At 41.3% G+C, this 23042-nt stretch overlaps 1 protein-coding gene across 7 annotated transcripts in view; it reads left to right on the top strand.

Annotated features, from left to right (window-relative positions):
- LOC124115243 (dynein axonemal heavy chain 1-like) overlaps positions 1 to 23042 on the top strand; it is a 121709-nt gene that overhangs the window by 89331 nt on the left and 9336 nt on the right. For all 7 annotated transcript variants that reach the window (XM_048402451.1, XM_048402447.1, XM_048402450.1 and 4 more), the window contains 8 exons: positions 388 to 567; positions 11389 to 11565; positions 15822 to 15992; positions 16377 to 16507; positions 17439 to 17583; positions 18705 to 18800; positions 19559 to 19669; positions 20515 to 20749. In XM_048402451.1, coding sequence (XP_048258408.1) covers positions 388 to 567; positions 11389 to 11565; positions 15822 to 15992; positions 16377 to 16507; positions 17439 to 17583; positions 18705 to 18800; positions 19559 to 19669; positions 20515 to 20749 — 1246 coding nt within the window. The remainder of the gene's footprint in view (positions 1 to 387; positions 568 to 11388; positions 11566 to 15821; positions 15993 to 16376; positions 16508 to 17438; positions 17584 to 18704; positions 18801 to 19558; positions 19670 to 20514; positions 20750 to 23042) is intronic.

Below are 23042 nucleotides of genomic sequence, written 5' to 3'. Positions count from 1 at the left end.
ATCAGAATCAATAAAGCAGCAGAATAGGGGAATTATGATTTGACATGTAGATTATTTCTTTGTGCTGATGACGTCTGTGTTCTCAGTAGGGTATTATAGTTTTCCGTCCATGCATATCACAGCTGCTTGCATTGTTGATATTGAGGATGCACATATTATTTTGTATTTCATTTTTCTGTCCACAATATTTTCATTTACAATTTTTAATTACAATTTCATTATGTTTGTGAAATATTTGTAAAATGCAATTTATTAAGTTGATGATGTAAATAAAATGAATATTAGTGATTCTGTTTGATGATAGTTCTGATTAGGGGCAATAACTGTAGTCCAAATCCTGTAGGATGTGTTTTAATGTGACATTGATAACCTCCCCTACTATTTCAGTCGAATCCCTTCAAGTTCCTGCTCCTTTCACTGTCCTTGTTCCATGGTGTCCTCATTGAGAGGAGAAAGTTCGGTCCTCTCGGGTTCAACATCCCCTATGAGTTCACCGATGGAGACCTCCGGATCTGTGTCAGTCAGCTCAAGATGTTCCTTGTGGAATACGATGAAATTCCATACAAGGTAGGTAACTCTGCTGTACTGGTACAAGAGTTGTCTCTCTTAGATGTCTTCAGCTTTTATGAAGGTGTCTTGGGGTCTTAGTATCTATGAAATTCTTGCAACTTCTCGTGTGGATGAAGGAGTTATTTGCCTTGCATTGATAAAGGCTTGTCTATGAGAAATATGAACTAGATATGAATAGTTTGATGGTAGAGAGCTTCAGTGTGAAAATCTTAATCACTGACCAAGTTTTTTTTATTTGCATTGTTGGATATTTTGTTGACATGAGATTTTAGTTTTGTACTTCATATTATTAGTGTAAAGTCTGTCACTTTTCTGAATACAGAAAACATTTGTTTCTTTATATAACTGATGTCTGTATTATGCTGTCTAAGATTCATAAATAATTATGTGATGATTAGTTTATTCACGGAACAAAAAGGCAACAGACCCATAGTAAAATTTGTACATTATTTTGAAAAAAAACCAAATTGTTCAGTTATGAGATTACAGGGTCATTCTTTGACCAACTTGTTGTAATTGAAACAAAATAATACAGCCAAATAGGCCTCACCTTTCACCATGAAACAAATATGAAATAAGAGAGAGTGTGTATAAACTGTAACCTTTGTGTCACTGCTTAGAGGGTATCTTAATTGGCTCTCAAACTTGTTGATTACAGAGACATAACAAGCGTGTATCTGCCATTATATCATATGGACATGTATAAACTAGACCAGAAGAAGTTCTAATAGACACAAGCTTGAGACAAGTGGATTTAGTCTCGAACTGACAGATGCGGTTTTGGATACTAACCATGAAAGTTATGGTGCCATGACCCTAATGTTACAAGTTACACATTTAGGAGGTATCAGGACTCAATTACTATAGAAGCAAACCTCAAAGACCCTTACAATTGAGACCCATGAAGATCTGGGTTTGAATAGGTTTTCAGCAACTTATGCTTGCCGTAAAAGGCAACTATGCTTGTCGTAAGAGGTGACTAACAGGATCGGGGGTCAGACTCGCTGACTTGGTTGATGCATTTCATCGTATCCAAATTGCGTGGATCAGTGCTCATGATGTCAGTCACTGGATTGTCTGGTCCAGATTTGATTATTTACAGAACACTGCCATATAGCTGGAATATTGTTGTGTGTGGCGTTAAACAACAAACAAACAAATATAACACTGGATACAGGGCTTAATTTTGTAACCATATGATACGTAAACAAGGACTAGATTGGGACCCACTTATGATATCTAGTTATTATTCTCCATACCTCCAGTAAGGCAGATCACTGTGTATCGGTTCGGTGTGTCAAATGCACACAGCCCTGGCTGTGAGTCTGTAGCCCACTTGTGTCATACATTATCTTCTGTGTCCATGAAAAATTCATACGTCATTTACTTCTTTATTTATCATGATTATAAACCCATGGACATGTGAACCGAGTGATTGACTAGGGAACATTTCCACATCTGTTGTTTCTGCAGCTGTGACATACGAGGCAATAAAAACTCTTGACATCTATCTTTTTAGTTTATCCAGAAGAAAAAATATGTTTCATCACATTTTGCTGAAATATGTATGTCTGTCATTGACATAGATTGTTGAAGATACAGATGCAAGTCAGTTGCTGTTGAAAGTGAAGAACTATAGTTTGTTTGTCATTAAAAGGTTGAACTGCAGTAATTATACATGGCATGTTAGTACTTTCACAGGTCTTTCAGATCACAGGTGTGAGACAGTATGGTTGAAGTCTCATATAATGATAAATCCTAAGGGGTCTAAGGTCTTGTCAGATTATTTTGGACTAGCTTGTCCTAATAGGTCTAAGGTCTTGTCAGATTAATTTGGACTAGCTTGTCCTAATAGGTCTAAGGTCTTGTCAGATTATTTTGGACTAGCTTGTCCTAATGGGTCTAAGGTCTTTTCAGATTATTTTGGACTAGCTTGTCCTAATGGGTCTAAGGTCTTGTCAGATTATTTTGGACTAGCTTGTCCTAATGGGTCTTAGGTCTTGTCAGATTATTTTGGACTAGCTTGTCCTAATGGGTCGAAGGTCTTGTCAGATTATTTTGGACTAGCTAAATCCTAATGGATCTCAAATCTTGTCAGATTATTATGGACTAGCTAAATCATAATGGGTCTTAGGTCTTGTCAGATTATTATGGGCAAAGCTGGCAACATCTCCTTGTGTAATCAGAAAAAAACTTACTGAATTGTTTTGTTGTCATGTATTTAAGTATCAATATATGCTAAAGTTAGCAAATCCACAATGAACTGATGATAAGTTCTTGAACATTTGTTTTGTTCGAAGTAGGGATGGAGCACAGATTTGTTGTTATAATGTTAGCATTAGCTGTTTTAAAACACTTGTTTACTCCCTTTTTATATACGCTGTCTGTGACTTCAGCCACTAGTCCAAAGCCAGAGTCTCATAAAATTCTGTTCGGTCTAATAAGATCGGATAATGAAATCCATATGATAATCCTAAAATGGACCAAAAAAGAAGCTGAATTTGGGGTAGAAAACTCAACTGGTTTTAACACAAACTGTACATGTCGGCCATTGGAATGAAGGGCAGAGAAGGTCTCCAGTACCCTGATGGTAGGCGCAAAGCTGCTTCAGTAGGATGGGGTGGCTACTGTGTGTAGCTTGGCTCATAGTGTGTCATCAAACTGCAACAACTTGGGTCATGCTATTAACCACTGGTTTGGCTGGACCAGATTTGATTATATTTCCATATATTACTGCAACACAGTACCCCTTCAGCGAATTCAGGTAAATGAGCGGGTGATAAGAAACTTGGTCAGTACAAAATTTGAAATTTGATATAAAAAATTACCAGACATGTTGATCTGTTTAAATTGTATTTTTCTGTTCTGCTAGGCATTGTTTAACATGCAGAGAGATTACCTTGTGTACCCTATATGACCGCAGATAAGCCGACCCCGTAGATAAGCCGAGGTGTTAATATGACCATTGAAATACGAAAGAAAATGATATGACCCGCAGATAAGCCGAATCAGGAATTGAAAGACAAAAAACACTGCGAAGTCGGACTGAAAGACATGTGCCGGTACTCGCAGATATTCAAAATTATAAGATGAAAAACGTTGTAATTATATTGAAAAAGTCATTATTATTTCTAATAAAGATTTAACAAACCAGTCATCCACTTTCATAATGTGGGAAGCTGTTTCTCGTGGGTTTTTTTTAATCTCATAATGATCGTTATATGTTGCCATCAACAACCAAGCGCCATTTTGTGAGTCGGTGTATATAGAATTATGAACCCGTGAGAAAATATATCAGCTGGAGCGAAGACTCGCAGTTTGAATTCAGCATCGTAAGCATGGCGTTTTCGTTTAAAACTCATGATGAAAATGTCAGTCAGTAAAAATATACCAACTTTTATAACCCCCTTTACACCACTATTGTATGTTAATCCAATTGAATTAAATAAACTATCATACTATTTTCTTGTAAACTAAGCCAGAAAGAGCAATCAGAAGGTCACACCTTTTCTTGGAATCTACCGGTGATTCAGTTAAAACTTACCCAATGATATAATCCAGCAGGCAGGGGTAAGAAGTGTGCAAATAATTCAGCAGGCTAAAGGTTAAAGGATTTTGATACAAGTATCGGGAAAAACTGTATCTGAATATATTCCAATATCGTGTTATTTTAGTTGCAGCTTTTACTATACATATTTAAAATATTAATACCCCTAAGCGTAGCACTTCCGTGCAGCTGAACGCGATTGTGAGAACTATATATTGACATAGAATCATTCAACTACGACAAATATGACTTTTAACGAGTCAAAGTATGGCATTGATGATACATGTATCCATTCTGTCAACTAAAGTTTGTTTCCATGCATCAACAGCGATAATCTGACCATGGTTGCTGTAAATAACAGTGAGTTATGCGATCTTCCAATTGCTTCACACACGATTTCGCCGAAATTAATTTAAACAACGTTAAAAGGGATTTTGAATAAATTTAATGAAATAGGTTACAAACATAAGTCCAGATATGCAATGAATACCTTTTATAACCAGACAGTGTAATTAAAGGATTACATTGCATACTCCAGTACGGATTTGTTGACATGGTATTTCCTGTGTTGCGTGCTCATGGTAATGTCTTTATGTTGGGGGAAAACTCATTATGGCATATATAATGTGCACCCCTTCTACATAGCTGTCTTTTGGGAAAAGAAATGTGTGCTATACTCAAGAAAATATGGTACGGTAAACTATGGTTATAACAAACTCAAAAGGACCGCTAATGTTAGTTTGTTACAGCTGTAGGTGCTTATGAGCATGTATACAGCATATATACATCCAATGGCCGGGATCATAAAACAGTTTGTTATGTCTGTCAGTTGGTAATAAGCGTGTTTTTTATAAACATAGTTTACTGTATTTTAGTAATACCTGATGAGAAGTTCCTGAGATGCTGGTTCAGACAATCAAATAACCAGCTTGCAGTGGTCTAATGTAGGTAGGGTAGAAAGCAACTCAGCTGGCTGTGAACAACAGCTGCCAATAATTTCAGTTATATAATATGTAGTGTTCACAGACATACGTATCTGGTCTACCTGACTTCCGTATCACCAAGATAGTTCACAAGTCTCCATATCCTGACAGGATTAAGTTTGTGGTATCAATTAGTAACAGATACCCATTTTCAGTTATTCCATAATTGTATCTCTTTCTTCCGTTATTTAGACACAAGGAAAAGGATACAGTTTATTGTTCAGTGTTGCAAATTAAGGATGACAGTCAAGTGATCCTTGTTGGAGACATTGGCAGAGGAATTGCAAAGTTGGCCAGCATTGCTGCTTGTGCCAACAAACATTAGCTGGAATGTTGCTGGAATATTGCTGTCTGGGACATTAAACAACATTCACAGCAGTAGAGCATGTCACCTTCAGTCAGTCAGACCTCCCACCGTGATGTGGCTGGAATATTGCTGTCTGGGACATTAAACAACATTCACAGCAGTAGAGCATGTCACCTTCAGTCAGTCAGAACTGCCACAGTGATGTTGCTGGAATATTGCTGTCTGGGACATTAAACAACATTCACAGCAGTAGAGCATGTCACCTTCAGTCAGTCAGAACTGCCACAGTGATGTTGCTGGAATATTGCTGTCTGGGACATTAAACAACATTCACAGCAGTAGAGCATGTCACCTTCAGTCAGTCAGACCTCCCACCGTGATGTGGCTGGAATATTGCTGTCTGGGACATTAAACAACATTCACAGCAGTAGAGCATGTCACCTTCAGTCAGTCAGTCCTCCCACCGTGATGTGGCTGGAATATTGCTGTCTGGGACATTAAACAACATTCACAGCAGTAGAGCATGTCACCTTCAGTCAGTCAGACCTCCCACCGTGATGTGGCTGGAATATTGCTGTCTGGGACATTAAACAACATTCACAGCAGTAGAGCATGTCACCTTCAGTCAGTCGGACCTGCCACTGTGATGTGGCTGGAATATTGCTGTCTGGGACATTAAACAACATTCACAGCAGTAGAGCATGTCACCTTCAGTCAGTCGGACCTGCCACTGTGATGTGGCTGGAATATTGCTGTCTGGGACATTAAACAACATTCACAGCTGTAGAGCATGTCACCTTCAGTCAGTCAGACCTCCCACCGTGATGTGGCTGGAATATTGCTGTCTGGGACATTAAACAACATTCACAGCTGTAGAGCATGTCACCCTCAGTCAGTCAGACCTGCCACCGTGATGTGGCTGGAATATTGCTGTCTGGGACATTAAACAACATTCACAGCAGTAGAGCATGTCACCCTCAGTCAGTCAGACCTGCCACTGTGATGTGGCTGGAATATTGCTGTCTGGGACATTAAACAACATTCACAGCAGTAGAGCATGTCACCTTCAGTCAGTCAGACCTGCCACTGTGATGTGGCTGGAATATTGCTGTCTGGGACATTAAACAACATTCACAGCAGTAGAGCATGTCACCTTCAGTCAGTCAGACCTGCCACTGTGATGTGGCTGGAATATTGCTGTCTGGGACATTAAACAACATTCACAGCAGTAGAGCATGTCACCCTCAGTCAGTCAGACCTGCCACTGTGATGTGACTGGAATATTGCTGTCTGGGACATTAAACAACATTCACAGCTGTAGAGCATGTCACCTTCAGTCAGTCAGACCTGCCACTGTGATGTGGCTGGAATATTGCTGTCTGGGACATTAAACAACATTCACAGCAGTAGAGCATGTCACCTTCAGTCAGTCAGACCTGCCACTGTGATGTGGCTGGAATATTGCTGTCTGGGACATTAAACAACATTCACAGCAGTAGAGCATGTCACCCTCAGTCAGTCAGACCTGCCACTGTGATGTGGCTGGAATATTGCTGTCTGGGACATTAAACAACATTCACAGCAGTAGAGCATGTCACCCTCAGTCAGTCAGACCTGCCACTGTGATGTGGCTGGAATTTTGCTTCTGGGGCATAAAACAACATTCGAATCGTGAAGACCTGGGATAGAATAGGTCTTCATCAACCCATGCTTGCCATAAAAGGCGACTATGCTTGTCGTTAGAGGCTACTAATGGGATAGGGGGGTCAGGCTCGCTGAGGCATGTCATCGTATCCCAATTGTGTGGATCAATGTCCATGATGTCAATCACTGGATTGTCTTGTCCAGACTCGTATATTAACAGTCATCATATAGTTGGAATATTGCTGAGTGTGGCGTTTAACAACAAACAAACAACATTCACTCACTATCTTAATTGTTGCTAGTGGTTGCCAGCAGTAGAGCATGTCAGCTACATTCAATCAGTCAGTCAGTCAGTCAGTCTGTGCACCTGGAGTAGGGCAATATACATGCAGGTCAATCAGTGGAGAAGAATTCATGCTTCATGTAGCTCATGATAAGTGTATGATGAGTCAAGTAGGATTAATATGCTTGAATCAGTCTGAAATATCTTGACACAAGAAAGTTTTGTAGGAACCTTTTGATGAGAAGGGGTTGGAGGCGAGTGTCATGCCAGAGTCTGGTGTGTGGATGTGTTTGGTCGGGTGAATCCTGACGAGGGAACTGTGATCATTCTAGGTGTGGTCAACATCTTCCTGGTCGGATCCATCTGTATCTCATACTGCTTCTTTGATGCAACTCACAGAAGAAAGTGTATTAAAGTCATCTGTTTCATCCTATCATGTGGAGTGCATGGCTAAACAATATTCTTAGTTAAGCAGGTGCTTCATCTAAACACCTGAGGGGTAACAGACCCCACCCATTTGAAGCATACTGAACATTATATAGTTTTATATTTTAGTATAATTTTATAAGTCAGATTTACTTAAAGTAAATTAAATGTGAATTGGTAAATGCATCGCCTTTTTCCCAATCTGTATCTGTGAACAGGAAAGCAGATGATGTTTAAAACCAATGAAAAGTTGATTTAATGCACACACAGCACACACAGCACACACAGCACAATCATCACACTGGAAATAACCCCAGTTTTCCCATCACCACTGGCTCATGAAACATCGGGCCGTTCATCTTACTCGGGTCACAAGTTTCGGTAGGGACCTGTGCGTGTCCACAAAGTGATCTTAGCATAAGGTGATCGTAACTCACATACGTTATCATAGGCTTACAATCTTCTTGGCGCTAAGATCGCTTTGTTGGACGGGGCCGAGGGTTAGAAAAGTCCCCCAGCACTCAATTGCTTGTCGTAAGGGATGACCCAAGTGTTTTTGGTGGTCAGGTTCATTGCATGTCATCAAAAACCCAGCCCATGGGTGGTCATCATGATATCAACCATTAGTTTGTCTGGCCCTGACTTGAATAGTTACAGACCTGCATGATATGACTGGGGTACAAAGACACCAGCCCATGGGTGGTCATCATCAGTATGCTCTAGTATTGGGGAGATTGGTCTCTGTAGTGATTAAAGTGTTTGATGGTCACGCAAAAATTAGTACCTGCTTAGATCTAATGTGTGAAATCCATTCCAGGTGTGAAACAATACACACAGCTAACCTCTAATATTCATTGAGCGAGATTATCATCTTAGGGAATACTGCTAGTCTATATCAAAACTGTTGGAGTCCTCGTCAATTCAGATTTTAATACCTGTATTTAGGCTGTCCCAAGCTAAGCTTAATGTTATACAAGACCACAAGACAATTAACTAGACTTGTTTCAGACTGTGTTGAGATGGTGTAGAGCAGTGTTCCTCATTGATATGGGGTATGCCTGTTCTATTCTTCCCTGATATTGAAATGATGTTTGCCAGTTTTCACGGTTAAAGTATAGATACGATTGTATGCCAGTAAGAACACAAGTATTCATGTGACACAAGTATTCATGCAACACAAGTATTCATGTGACAAGTATTTATGAGGCACACAAGTATTTATGTAACACTTGTATTCATGTGACAAGTATTCATGTGACACAAATATTCATAAGACACAAGTATTCATGTGACAAGTATTTATGATGCACAGAAGTATTCATGTAACACCAGTATTCATGTGACAAGTATTCATGAAACAAATATTCATGTGACACAAGTATTCATGTGACACAAATATTCATGTGACACAAATATTCATAAGACACAAGTATCCATGTGACAAGTATTTATGATGCACAGAAGTATTCATGTAACACCAGTATTCATGTGACAAGTATTCATGAAACAAATATTCATGTGACACAAGTATTCATGTGACACAAGTATTCATGTGACACAAATATTCATGTGACACAAATATTCATGTGACACAAGTATTCATGTGACACAAGTATTCATGTGACACAAATATTCATGTGACACAAGTATTCATGTGACACAAGTATTCATGTAACACAAGTATTTATGAAACACAAGTATTCATGAGCCACACTAGTATTAAATCCATGTGGCACACTAGTAACTCATGTATGTATATACCACCGCGAGGGAAGCCAGAAATCGCTCAAGTTACATGGCCAAGTGTAGTAAGTGTAATTGCTGGGTAGTGATGGGCGACAGTTGGTCAGCACATGTTGCCTCATTGATCAGACCGGGGTATTGGCAGACAGGGCCAAGAAGCATGACCAACCCACATGTTCTTCACCGGAGGCTTTGTGGGCAGGGCAGGAACGTTCCTTCCAAATAATCAATACTACCTTATACTCAAACAATGCCATGTGCGATACAATAAGTATGAACAAGGACACATATATTTGGACTGCTTTGTTGTTGAATATTAGTGGGGACTTTGTTCTATGGCACACCTAAGATCTGTCACTGTAGCTAGGAGGAAATTAAGACAAATGTAAGTTATAAATTACCACCATCTGTGGGTTTGAGTCCTTAATTTAGCTGTACATGATGCAATAACCATATAGTATGTCATTGCCCATTTGTTGTTAAGGAGAAAATTAAACATGTCGTTATTGTTTTTTTATACAGTGAAACTCTGTTTGTCCCCTAACCCTGCCTTGTATGTCTGGCAGCATTTGAAATTAACACAATTCTGCTGGTTTAAAACTAGTCAAATTCAGGAAGGACTAAAACTAGTCAAATTCCAGAAGGACTAGTGACTTTTCCTTGTTGACTACCACGTTTACCTTTCGGTAAATAGGAACTCTGAAGCAGGTCATTTTGGGGGGTCTCGTGAAGATCTGGGTTACAATGGGTATTCAGCAACCCATGCTTGCTGAGAAAGGCAACTATGCTTGTTGTAAGAGGTGACTATCGGGATCAGGTGGTCAGGCTCGCAAACTTGGTTGATGCATGTCATTGTATCCCAAGTGTGTAGATTGATGCTCATGATGTCAATCACTCTATTGTCTTGTCCAGGCTTGATTATTTACAGACCGCCGTCATATAGCTGGAATGTTGCAAAGTGCGGCGTTAAACAACAAAGAAAAAAACAAACATTTTTGCGAATAATGAAAATAAAAATTACTTTCTAACCCTTGATAGACATAATTTCTACATGTATACAGTTGGACCTCCCCTTGTAACCATGACTTGTTAATCAGGGCATTCGTTGATCTGGATGAATTCACTGGTAAGACTAGTGTCTGGATTAATGGGGTTGTACTGTTTGGGAAGTTATTGTATCAAAGGATTATGATTGTGATCTTTTATGCATCTTTGTCTATTTCTGATCAGGAGTTTCAGTTTGAAGTTTGATTACATTTACATGAAAAAGGTGTGGTACGTTGACTGTATTTTTCCACCTCCATGTGCTGGTATGTGCAGTGTATTTTGATCAGATCATCAGTAGGTAGGAGAAATCAATTCCTTCAACAAACGACAAGGTGTTGCTGTAATCAATATATGGATGTCGGCACAGCTGGTACATCATACCTATACTATGTGTTTTGCTGACTTTCAAACACAGACTGTCAATAATTTGCACTCTTCAACTTTGTCAAGTACAAACTCTTGACATCAGCAATTAATTTTACGTTTTACTTAAAAATCTAAACCAATTGAAAAATATGATCTCGTCAATAAACATCAAATTTGTTGATATATCGTGGTTTTATGTTAATGTTTTTTGACAAAATCTGACATATTATATAAAAAAGATTGTGAGTAAGCGAATACTGTTTAAAATCACAGAATGAAAACTATGTTATAATAAATAATTTTCTTGGGCCAGGCGGACCAGTGGTTGATAGCATGAGCAATGATTTGGGTATGGTTGCACATTACCAGCCACATTAAGGTATGATCCATTTTTAAAGACTTGTTTTGAGGATGTGCCATTATTATTACTGTTTATTGAAGACTAATGGGATCGTGTGGACTTGTATTGCAGGTGTTACGGTACACTGCTGGTCACATCAACTATGGAGGTCGTGTGACAGATGACTGGGACAGACGCACCCTCATGAACATCCTCAACGACTTCTACAACCCTGAGATCCTGGACGAGGACCACGTCTACTCCCCCAGCGGTGTCTACAGGCAGATCAGCCCCTCCCAGGACCATAATGTAAATATGTGATGCACATGACTTACCTCCCCTTGTACTTGTGGACCCTGTGGTGCAGAGATCTATGTGAATCACAATTCAATTGCCCATAATTAAGGGTGCTTATCACACACGAGTGCGTATTATACACAAATAAAAAAGTCTTGTGTACCTTGATCAATCGGAAGGGTATTAATTGGGATTGTTCACTAGCCAATATATTAGGAAATATCACCCTGGGCACTTATTAGGGCGGGATGCTTATTAAGTCGAATACAGTAATGTAAACACTGAAGTGGGTTTCTGTTAACATGAGTAGAAAGGAACCCAGTCAATCCAAATGCCACAAGAAAGTAGATATAATTTATATAATTCTATTTAATTCTTCTCTGACTGTATCGGAAAATATCAATACACAAGGGTTGTATTGTGATTTGTGTACTGCTGGCGAACATATTGCAATAAATCGATATACCAGTTATGTCGAACATCCCTAAGGATCATGTAGGTCTCTCTGATTCCACCGCAGGATCATGTAGGTCTCTGATCCCACCGCAGGATCATGTAGGTCCCTGATCCCACCGCAGGATCATGTAGGTCTCTGATCCCACAACAGGATCATGTAGGTCCCTGATCCCACCACAGTATCATATAGATCTCTGATCCCACCACAGAATCATGTAGATCTCTGATCCCACCACAGAATCATGTAGATCTCTGATCCCACCGCAGGATCATGTAGATCTCTGATCCCACCGCAGGATCATGTAGGTCTCTGATCCCACAACAGGATCATGTAGGTCTCTGATCCCACCACAGTATCATATAGATCTCTGATCCCACCACAGGATCATGTAGGTCCCTGATCCCACCGCAGGATCATGTAGATCTCTGATCCCACCGCAGGATCATGTAGGTCTCTGATCCCACCACAGGATCATGTAGGTCCCTGTTCCCACCGCAGGATCATGTAGGTCCCTGATCCCACTACAGGATCATGTAGGTCCCTGATCCCACTGCAGGATCATGTAGGTCTCTGATCCTACCACAGGATCATGTAGGTCCCTGTCATCCCACCACAGGATCATGTAGGTCCCTGTCATCCCACCACAGGATCATGTAGGTCCCTGATCCCACCGCAGGATCATGTAGGTCCCTGATCCCACCGCAGTATCATATAGATCTCTGATCCCACCACTGGATCATGTAGGTCCCTGTCATCCTACCACAGGATCATATAGATCTCTGATCCCACCACAGGATCATGTAGGTCCCTGTCATCCCACCACAGTATCATATAGATCTCTGATCCAGCCAAAGGATCATATAGATCTCTGATCCCACCACAGGATGAAATAGGTCCCTGTCATCCCACCACAGTATCATATAGATCTCTGATCCCACCACAGGATCATGTAGGTCCCTGATCCCACCGCAGTATCATATAGATCTCTGATCCCGCCACAGGATCATATAGGTCCCTGTCATCCCACCATAGTATCATATAGATCTCTGATCCCACCACAGGATCATGTAGATCTCTGATCCCACCACAGGATCATATAGATCTCTGATCCCGCCACAGGATCATATAGGTCCCTGTCATCCCACCACAGTATCATATAGATCTCTGATCCCACGACAGGATCATGTAGGTCCCTGTCATCCTACCACAGGATCATGTAGGTCTCTGATCCCTCCACGGTATTATGTTGGCCTATACAACCTTTCACTTACTTCCCACGCAATAAGTCCTGACTGCATCACACTTATCTTATGGGCTGTGGACTTGGTGAGGCAAATGCTTCACCTAACTATATACTTTGTGTTTTTGTGTGTTTGCTAGTATAGAGTGTGAGATAGTCAAGCTGTTTTTCTGCAGTGTAATGTTTGGTTTGGTTGATAACAATTTTAGAACGGAACATGTATGTAATGTATGTACTGGTGTTCCCCACCCTGATCTGGATGGAACATTGCTAAAATTGGTGTAAAACAATCCTCGCTCACTCCAGTGGTTGCTACATTCCCGTGTTAGAACAGGTCCCCTGCAACCAATACTGGCTGGTTGATTGTGTGTCATTATACCCACGCAGCATGGATCGTTGTTCACAATATCAATCGGGGGCACGGGTGGCCCAGTCGTCTAAGGCGCCGCGATTCCCTGTGCAGAGTTGCGTCCCTTGGGCACGCCAGAAACCTATGATTGTGGGTTCGAATCCCGGTTCGCCCAAATTATGTTTCTAGGTTTGTCAGCACCATACCCGTGCTCGTGGGTTTCACCGAAGTGGTAAACGTCTGAAACCTGCATCACTTCGGGCTTTCCTCCCACATTAAGCTGACACGCCGTGATATAACTGGAATACTGTTAAAAGCGGCGTTAAACCCAACTCACTCACTCACTCACAATATCAATCACTGGATTGTTTGGCCTAGTCGCAATTATTTATAGCCGCTGTCATAGAGCTTGGATATTGCTGAGTTCTGAGTGCGGCATTAAACAACAAAACTAACAAACAAACAATGTCGATTCCGTGCCAAATCTGACATGGATGCCATGGCAATGGCACACATTTCCATCTTCAATGGTTTTGTAACATCCGCTTATGTATGACGATTAATTGTTCCGGCCTCTGTCATCCCTTCCAGCTCGGAGTAGAATAAGTTGACAGCCAGCTGTGAGATGGGGAAGCTTGCCACCAGCCATGTTTAATTCACATGCTATGGAATTTCTAGATCTACAAGTGAAAGTAATGAATGTGATAGTATGCAGCGAACAGCTGGGATTATTGCCAGGGTCTATTAATACATCTATATCTATAGTTTGTATTCATGCCTGCAGAACTATATTTGTGCAGGCTAATTTAAGAGGACAGTAATCTATATGGGTGAGTTTCAGCTAGCATATGCTTCTGAGATAGAGAGACATTTTGGGGGGTCTGATAGAATATGCAAGGAAAGTTGACCTAAGTAAAAGAATTGATGTGGCCTATCTGTTACTTCCAACCTATGAGGGGGGCACGGGTGGCCAAGTCGTCTAAGGCGCCGCTATTCACTGTGCAGAGTTGCGTCCCTTGGGCATGCCAGAAACCTATGATTGTGGGTTCGAATCCCGGTTCGCCCCAATTATGTTTCTAGGTTTGTCAGCACCATACCCATGCTCGTGGGTTTCACCGAAGTGGTAAACGTCTGAGACCTGCATCACTTCGGGCTTTCCTCCCACATTAAGCTGACACGCCGCGATATAACTGGAATACTGTTAAAAGAGGCGTTAAACCCAACTCACTCACTCACTCACTCCAACCTATGAGACGATGAATGTTATTTACCATATGTGTCAGTGAACAAATAGCAGTTTATTGCTGATGTAGGCAGTCAGGGCTACATTCACGAGTGGACCACCAAGGACGGGCGAAAACCCAGACTTTATGTGCAGTAAACTAACACACTTGGTCCTGGGCTATCTGTGGGCACGGGTGGCCCAGTTGTCTAAGGCACCACAATTGGCTGTGCAGAGTTGCGTCCTATGGGCACGCCAGAAACCTATGATTGAGGGTTCGAATCCTGGTTCGCCCCGATTATGTTTGTCGGCACCATATCCGTGCTCGTGGGTTTCACCGAAGTGGTGAACGTCTGAGGCCTGCATCACTTTGGGCTTTCCTCCCACATCACACTAACACGCCGCGATATAACTGGAATACTGTTAGTCCCCAATGCGTGTGTAGTTAGTTCTTGTGTGTGTGTGTCATGGCTGCTGATATTGCTGATGCAAGATATGTTACTATTTAAAGTAAAACTCATTACTTGATAGCGAAGCTTGCAATCTCTTTGTTCCATTGCAGTAATACTTGCACATGCTTTCATAACTTGTTACTGATGTTTGTTCTAAACTTGCATAGACATCTATCATCAGTCAAAATATTTTAATGTGCCATTTTAAACTACAACAATGTTCAGTTGCAATTCCAGGTTAAAAGAAATATTGATTGAATGATTTAAAGATTTTGTTTCAAACCACATAATTTCTTACTTTGAGCTAAAGTCATTTGACAATTTATCCATTAAAAATATTAAATCTTTAAGGTATATTCATGTGTTTCTGTCACAGAAAGAAACAAAATCTAAGCGGCAAATTCAAAGAAACTTGATGAAACCAGATGGCTGCAATATTTTCTCCACTGCATACCATTCTTCATTAACAAAGGTCAAGGTCATAATGCATATAACCCTACATAAGATGTACAACGCTCCAAGTACAATATCTTGTATTCCTTCCCCAGGGTTACACAGCATTTATACGTAGCCTGCCCATCAACGACACTCCGGAAATCTTCGGCCTCCATGACAATGCCAACATCACCTTCGCTCAGGCAGAGACGTTATTCTTGTTGACCGGTCTCCTGCAGCTCCAGCCTAAGTCCAAGGCTGGAGGAGGCAAATCCCGGGAAGAGGTGAGAAGTAGGCCAATTTGTGCCCTTCCAGTGTTCAGTTAGTCTTGGATAGATTGTTGCTGTGACTTGCTGCACCAAGTCGTCTAATAGTAAAGGTACCTTGAGGTCTGGTATAAAATCTGGCTTTTTAAGGGTGTCCTTATATGTTATCCCTACTCGGACAGGTAACAGTAAGGGGCACGGTCTGCCAAGTCATCTAAGGTGCCGCATTTCCCTGTGCAGCGTTGTGTTGCTATGATTGTAGGTTTAAATCCAACTCCACTCCACTCCACTCCTCTCCACTCCACTCCACACCACTCTACTCCTCTCCAAAAGTTTTAGGGGTGCTTTTACAAATGTTGATATTGCATGTTTAGCTGCATCTGTTGGGTTTGAATGTTCCAGGTGATGGAGGACACAGCCAAGAACATCCTGAGCCAGGTTCCTGCAGCTTTGCCAATAGGCCCTGTGATGGAGAAGTACCCTGTCCTGTATGAACAGAGCATGAACACTGTGCTGGTCCAGGAGGTCATCAGGTCAGTTGTGGGGTCACAGAGTTGAGTTTCCGTTAAACAGTATATCTCTTCCACAGTGTCAGTTCAAAGTTTGGCAAAGGCTAAAGTAATACATGTTAAACAAGGATGGATTGAGGATATTTCAAAAATGGGTCAATGTTTGGAATTTTCCCTGTCTAAACGTATTGGATAACAGAGAGACACAAGGTCTTCAAAAAGGGGGAGTGGTCAAGACCCTTTGAGCCATTGTGTCAGACTGTTACAATTGACCCGTCAGCATGGGTAATGTGCTGCCACACCAAGTATCACATAACATCAGGATGAATCTGATATTCAAACCCAGAAACACCGGTGGCTAACTCTGCAAGACATGGAGCATCCTGGACCACTTGACCACCTACCCGAATCATTTCTCTGGGTATCCCTCTTACAGTGAAGACCGCCTCCGTGGTCTTGTGGTAGAGCGTCCGCCCGGAGAGCGGAAGGTCCAGGGTTCGATCCCGGGCCGCGTCATACAAAAAGACGTTAAAAGATTGTACTTGTTGTTACCCTGTCTGGCGCTCGGCATTAAGGGGCTAAAACAAGGACTGGTCGGCTCGGAGTCAGTATACTGTGTCTGAGTGGGGTATTCATGTTAAACTGCGGCATGGTATCTCAGTGAGCTAGCACTATAAATCGGCATCAGTCCGGACTAGTACAAGCAGCCACACACACACATACACGTGCATGCACGTCGCTATATAAGTGCAATAATCTTGGACGCGACGTTAAACCCAATTTCACCTCACCTCACCTCTTACAGTGAACACAGAGGCGTCTGTAACACCTCTGTCTTTTCATCAGACTTTTCTTGCCAGCATGTTTTCCAGCAGGAACTTCTTTACATAATGTAATGCCAGTTATGAGAGGTGTTCCTGGATATTGTTGATGTAACCCCCTGTGTGTGCTGCAGGTACAACCGTCTGTTGAACACCATCAACCAGTCACTGAAGGACCTGCTGAAGGCTCTCAAGGGTTTGGTGGTCATGTCCCAGGAGCTGGAGAACATGGCCAACTCCCTCTACAACAACGTGGTGCCCTCCATGTGGGCAGGCAAGGTAAGAAGACTTCACCATTGAGAACTGAACACAGTCATAGTTTTTCCAAACGCAGCCCTTTTTCTAAATCCATGTTTTGTGTGCGGAGCAAGCCCTTCAAACCTCCTGTCAATTTAGCATGACAGCTAAAAATGGTGGTTGATGAACGAAGGAAGAAGCTTGTGCACATCTGCACCAAGGTGGAAGGTATCCGGAATAGGGTAATCTAGCTGCCTGTAGATAATCAAGTCTTGGCTATACAAACCAGTGGATGACAAGATGAGTGGTTTAGTCATGGCGATTGGGGGACAATCAGCAGTGTTCGAAATAATTTGAAAACCCAACAAGACAGTCGGACAGGTGACCCATAACTGTTGCCTGCCAATCTTCAAAGTAACCACCCCACTTCAGACATTCTAAATATTGAAAAATCGCAAAAACAAAGAGACAAATCATGTCTTGATTCAGTTGAAATAATGCAGAGAATTACTTAAGAATCTACAGTTATAATAGAACTGAATACATTATCTTAAAATTATCTGCCAGATAGTTGGGCAAGTGGAAGAAAATTTTATGCAGCCCAACAGAAAAGGTACCAGCCATGGGCAGGCAGGCAGGCAATCAGCCAGGTCATACCCCCCTGGGCCCCATTGAACAAAGCAATCTTAGAGCTAAGACAATCATAACTCCCATCCTTTCACATTGACTTACACCAGTCGTAGCGGGCGGTGGGGATGTCTAGTGGTTAAAGCGTTCACTTGTCATGCCAAAGACCCTGGTTCGATTCCCCACATTGGTACAATGTGTAAAGTCCATTTCTGATGTCCTGCCTTGATATTTATGGGATATTGCTAAAGGCAATGTATATCATACTCACTCACTCACCAGTCATAGCACTAAGATTGCTCTTTTGAACGGGCTCTGATCAGGATGTGTCAACTATAACTAGAGCCATCTTCTGTCCCAGAATCCCTGAAGGACTGGAGTCAACAAAAGGGTTCAGTCGGCTTGTATATACACCTGATGATGTGTCTTTTGTAATTTCTAAATACTAGATGTACCTGTTTCTTCATATACCATGTTGCCAGTAGAGCTGTTATGTCCCCTCTTGAATATGCTGAGTATGTACTTGACTGTTCCAGGCCTACCCCTCACTGAAGCCTCTTGCATCCTGGGTGCTGGACCTGTGTTCTCGGATGGAGTTCATCACTGACTGGATCGACAATGGCATTCCTCCAGTAAGATATTCCAAAAGCTGTTCATATTCCTGTAGAAAAAGTATCCTTACAGTGCGAAATCTGACATCTGTGTTTATATCTTGAAACATCAGAGTTAATTAGAAAACTCATATTTATTCAGATTCTTTACATAGAATAAGGTCATTTAATTTGCTGGACTGTTAGCCCAATTTATGCATCTGCAGTCAAAACAATACAGTATTATATCTACTGTCCCCAACTTCTCTCTTAGTGTCATTTTCAGGTGATTTTAGTGTTAGTTCGTGAACTAGTGTCAGCTTAGGCCAGACTTTGGAGTTGGGTTGTGGGGGGAGTATGGATTTTAGGCAAACAAATTGAGTTCGGTGGGTTGAAAAAATGGATTTCTATATTTTTTTGTGATTCCTTCAAAATATTCTGTAGGTAGAAAAAACAGTGGGGGCACATAGGGATTTGTCATGATTTATTGGGTTTTGAGGACGGTTTTTATTCTAGAATTTTAAATAATTGAAAATATTGATAGGGACAGTAAATGAGTTTATTGTTTACGTGTTACTTTTAGGTTATTTCATATTTTCAGTTGTTTGAAGTCTTCGGATTCATAAACCAAGGTTAAAAATAGTCTGAATTTACCAGGCTAAAAGAAGTTTTACTAGACTCAGGCTTTCAAAAGGTGGTCAATTTGCAGACTGCATCTGCTTGATAATGCACAGTCTACATGCAGCTGTATGACCTCTCTGTGATGTTCTGTGTTTAACATGCTCTGGGTTCTGTGCTAGGTGTTCTGGATCTCCGGCTTCTTCTTCCCACAAGCCTTCCTCACCGGAACACTGCAGAACTTTGCCAGGAGGAAGGTCATCTCCATCGACACCATCAGTTTTGACTTCGAGGTAAGGAACTTTGTTTGTCTTTGTGCCAGCCCTGAAACCTAGTCGGATGTATGTCGACTTTTGTCTCTCATGCCTGCACAGTGAGGACCTAGCACTACACCACTGCCACAAGCTAATTTGCATGTGATGTGACTTTTCTTTTGGTGATAAACAAACTCGCAAATACTGAAATAAGACCTTGCTGTTAGAAGTCTTTCAGTGCAATTTGCAGATTGTTTTGCATAATGAGTTACTTATCTTACCACAATTGTAACAGTGATGATGACGACAATGCATCTCTACACATTATATGTAACCATATAAACAAAATAAACAAAGGTTAATAAGCAGAATGGAAATAGCTTTCCACATTTTATGATATTTTTTCAATGATACCTTCCCATTGCTTGTCATGTGTTTATGTAAATGTGTTGATTGTTTACCAGTGATATGGATTAGAAACATATTTATCATCCAAAACTGGCTTCCTCAGGAGATATCGCTTGGGTGATAAAATGAAATCGCATCACTTTGCTTTGCAGACCATTGTGACATAATGGGTTACCATGATGTCACAATCAAATGACATCTCTAATCTCTCTGCCTCTGAAGCTGGTCAGGTGTACTTTTTTACACTGGCTACAAGACACTGGTTTTTACTGTTTACAAACAGAAAAATGTTGGAAGAATGATTTTGGATGGTAAATGGAATCCCCCCCTTGTGTTTTTTATATAAAATATGTCAACATATCTTATCATTCTTTGTACCATACCCGTTCTTGTAGGTTTCACCAAAGTGGTATATGTCTGAGACCTGCATCATTTTGGCCTTTCCACCACATTAAGATGACATTTCTTTCAATCAGATTATGCGAGAGTCGTATGCAGAGCTCACGGAGTCGCCAAAAGACGGTTGCTACATCCGAGGTCTGTTCCTAGAGGGCGCCAGGTGGGACTACACCAGCAACACCCTCACGGAGTCTCGGCCAAAGGAACTCTACACTGATGTCCCAGTCATCTGGCTCAAGCCTTTCCCCAACCGGAAGCCGAAGGAAAGCGGGATCTATGAGTGCCCTGTGTACAAGACACTCACACGAGCAGGTGGGTCGGGGAGGATTGTCATGATTGTCATAGTTATGATGTTAAAGAAGGGATCTAAATAAGGATGGTGGTGTTGATGATAACAATTGTCACGATGATGATGATGATGATGGTGTTGATGATAGCAGTTGTCACTATGATGATGATGGTGGTGTTGATGATAGCAGTTGTCACTATGATGATGATGATGGTGGTGGTGGTGGTGGTGGTGGTTGTGATGATGATGATGATGATGATGATGATGATGATGATGATGGTTGTGATGATGATGATGATGATGATGATGACACCTGTCCTTTCTCAGTTTCATGTTCCAACTAATCAAGAATGTAGGACTGTTAGTGACATATTTATTTAAAACAAATATCTCGTAAAGTTTTATGAGATCGCCTCACAAACAAGCCCAGCTCCATTAACCTGACATTACTGCATGACGTTAATCCATTTGGTCACGGGTCATTAACTGAGATCACCGCAACAACACAATACTACACACATCATGGCGGCACTTACACAGTTGGTGGGAATGCAGACACTGCAGCGTATTGCCAATACCATCAAGCATTGAGACCATAATCTGTGAAGTTGTACATCATCAAACTCTTGTTAACTAATCCTCATGCAGTCATGCACCACTGCCTGCCAGGGTTACAGACTAGGTACAGTTAACCACAGGCTTTGAAAACTGCCTCCAGCAGGCAGAGTCTCAATACCTGCAGTGACCTCACATAGCCCTTAATCCCATTCATTAAAGACTGCTTCTTGACACCATTATCCCTTTGAAGTGGCCTGTCTGATTATCACAGAGTTAAGGAGTATCACCACCCCAGGCGTCACTGTACTAGATAGGTCACCTGGGGTTAACAAGTATATTGGTTATACCTGATTAATGAACTGAGCACTAGATGTCTATTCCTGGATTAAGACAACATGGGAAGCTTTAGCCTTTTTAGAAATGTTGTCTTTATTTGACCCATTTTTGAAAGTGATTGTAGCAGCGATACTGTCACAACTCTCAAAGTTTAACATAAAACTTTGTTTGTTCATTGTTTTACGCCGCACTCAGCAATATTCCAGCTATATGACAGCGGTCTGTAAATAATCAAGTCTGGACCAGATATTCCAGTGATTGACATCATATGCATCAATCTACGCAGTTGGGATATGATGACATGCATCAATCAAGTCAGCGAGTCTGACCACCCAATCCCGTTAGTCGCTTCTTACTACAAGCATAGTCGCCTGTTACGGCAAGCATGGGTTGCTGAAGACTACTTCTACCCTGGATCTTCACAACTCAAGGACTTTGTGAAATAAAGCCCTGGAAATATTGTCTTCCTTTGCCCCTCTTCATGAGGAAATCATATTAACTGATCTTCCAACTCTGATAATTTTCATGACTTCCAGATTTGACTAATGTAACTTTCATTGTTTAATATACAAGTAGACATGGGACTAAAGTTGATCCAAGACCACTTGGTGAGACGACAGAGACATGGAAGTGTTACTACTGTTACTCCCATTATGTAATACCGACATGTAAAAGGTGACTATGCTTGTCATAAGAGGCGACTAACGGGATCAGGTGTTCAGGCTCGCTGACGTGGTTGATGCATGTCATCGTGTCCCAATTGCGTGAATTGATGCTCATGATGTCAATCACTGGATTGTCTCCAGACTCGATTATTTAGAGGCACTGTCATGTAGCTGGAATATTGCTTCCCAAGACACAGACCTGAACCAGTCATCATTGTACACCCTCACAAAGCAGCCGCTGCCTCACAACGACATCACTCGTACTTGCTTCCTGGAGGCTAGCCTGCAGGATTATGTCATCAGAGTATAACATATCCCCTGTGAGTTGAGAATAGGGGGTAAGGTGGCCTCGTGGTTAAGGCGTGTTTATCCATCATGCTGTAATCAGTTCTCTCATGGGTACGTGTTGTCCTCCATGCGTGACATTCTCCATTCTGCTAAAAGTAGGATATCAAATCTTCCCTTTGATCCACGCCTGAACATGAAAATATCAGTTTCAGAAGGATCATGGGTAATGGGACCTAACTTGAGTGAAATAATCCTTTTTTCGATCAGGACATACGTGTTACATTACATAAATGAGATATATGAGAATGTTGGTGACATTTACTTTTGAATCTGATATTGATAGGAGTTACCTAAAATATTTATGATTTATTTTTCAAAAACATATTTTTCTAAAAATTAATGTCCTATTCATGATGTGCCAAGAACAACTATTGATATGATCTTGGCAAGGTATTAGGTATTGATACAG

The sequence above is a fragment of the Haliotis rufescens genome, unplaced genomic scaffold, assembly GCF_023055435.1.
Source record: "Haliotis rufescens isolate VD_foot unplaced genomic scaffold, xgHalRufe1.0.p SCAF_26, whole genome shotgun sequence".
In the NCBI taxonomy this organism is placed as follows: domain Eukaryota; kingdom Metazoa; phylum Mollusca; class Gastropoda; order Lepetellida; family Haliotidae; genus Haliotis; species Haliotis rufescens.
This window is presented reverse-complemented; position numbering and strand designations above follow the sequence as displayed.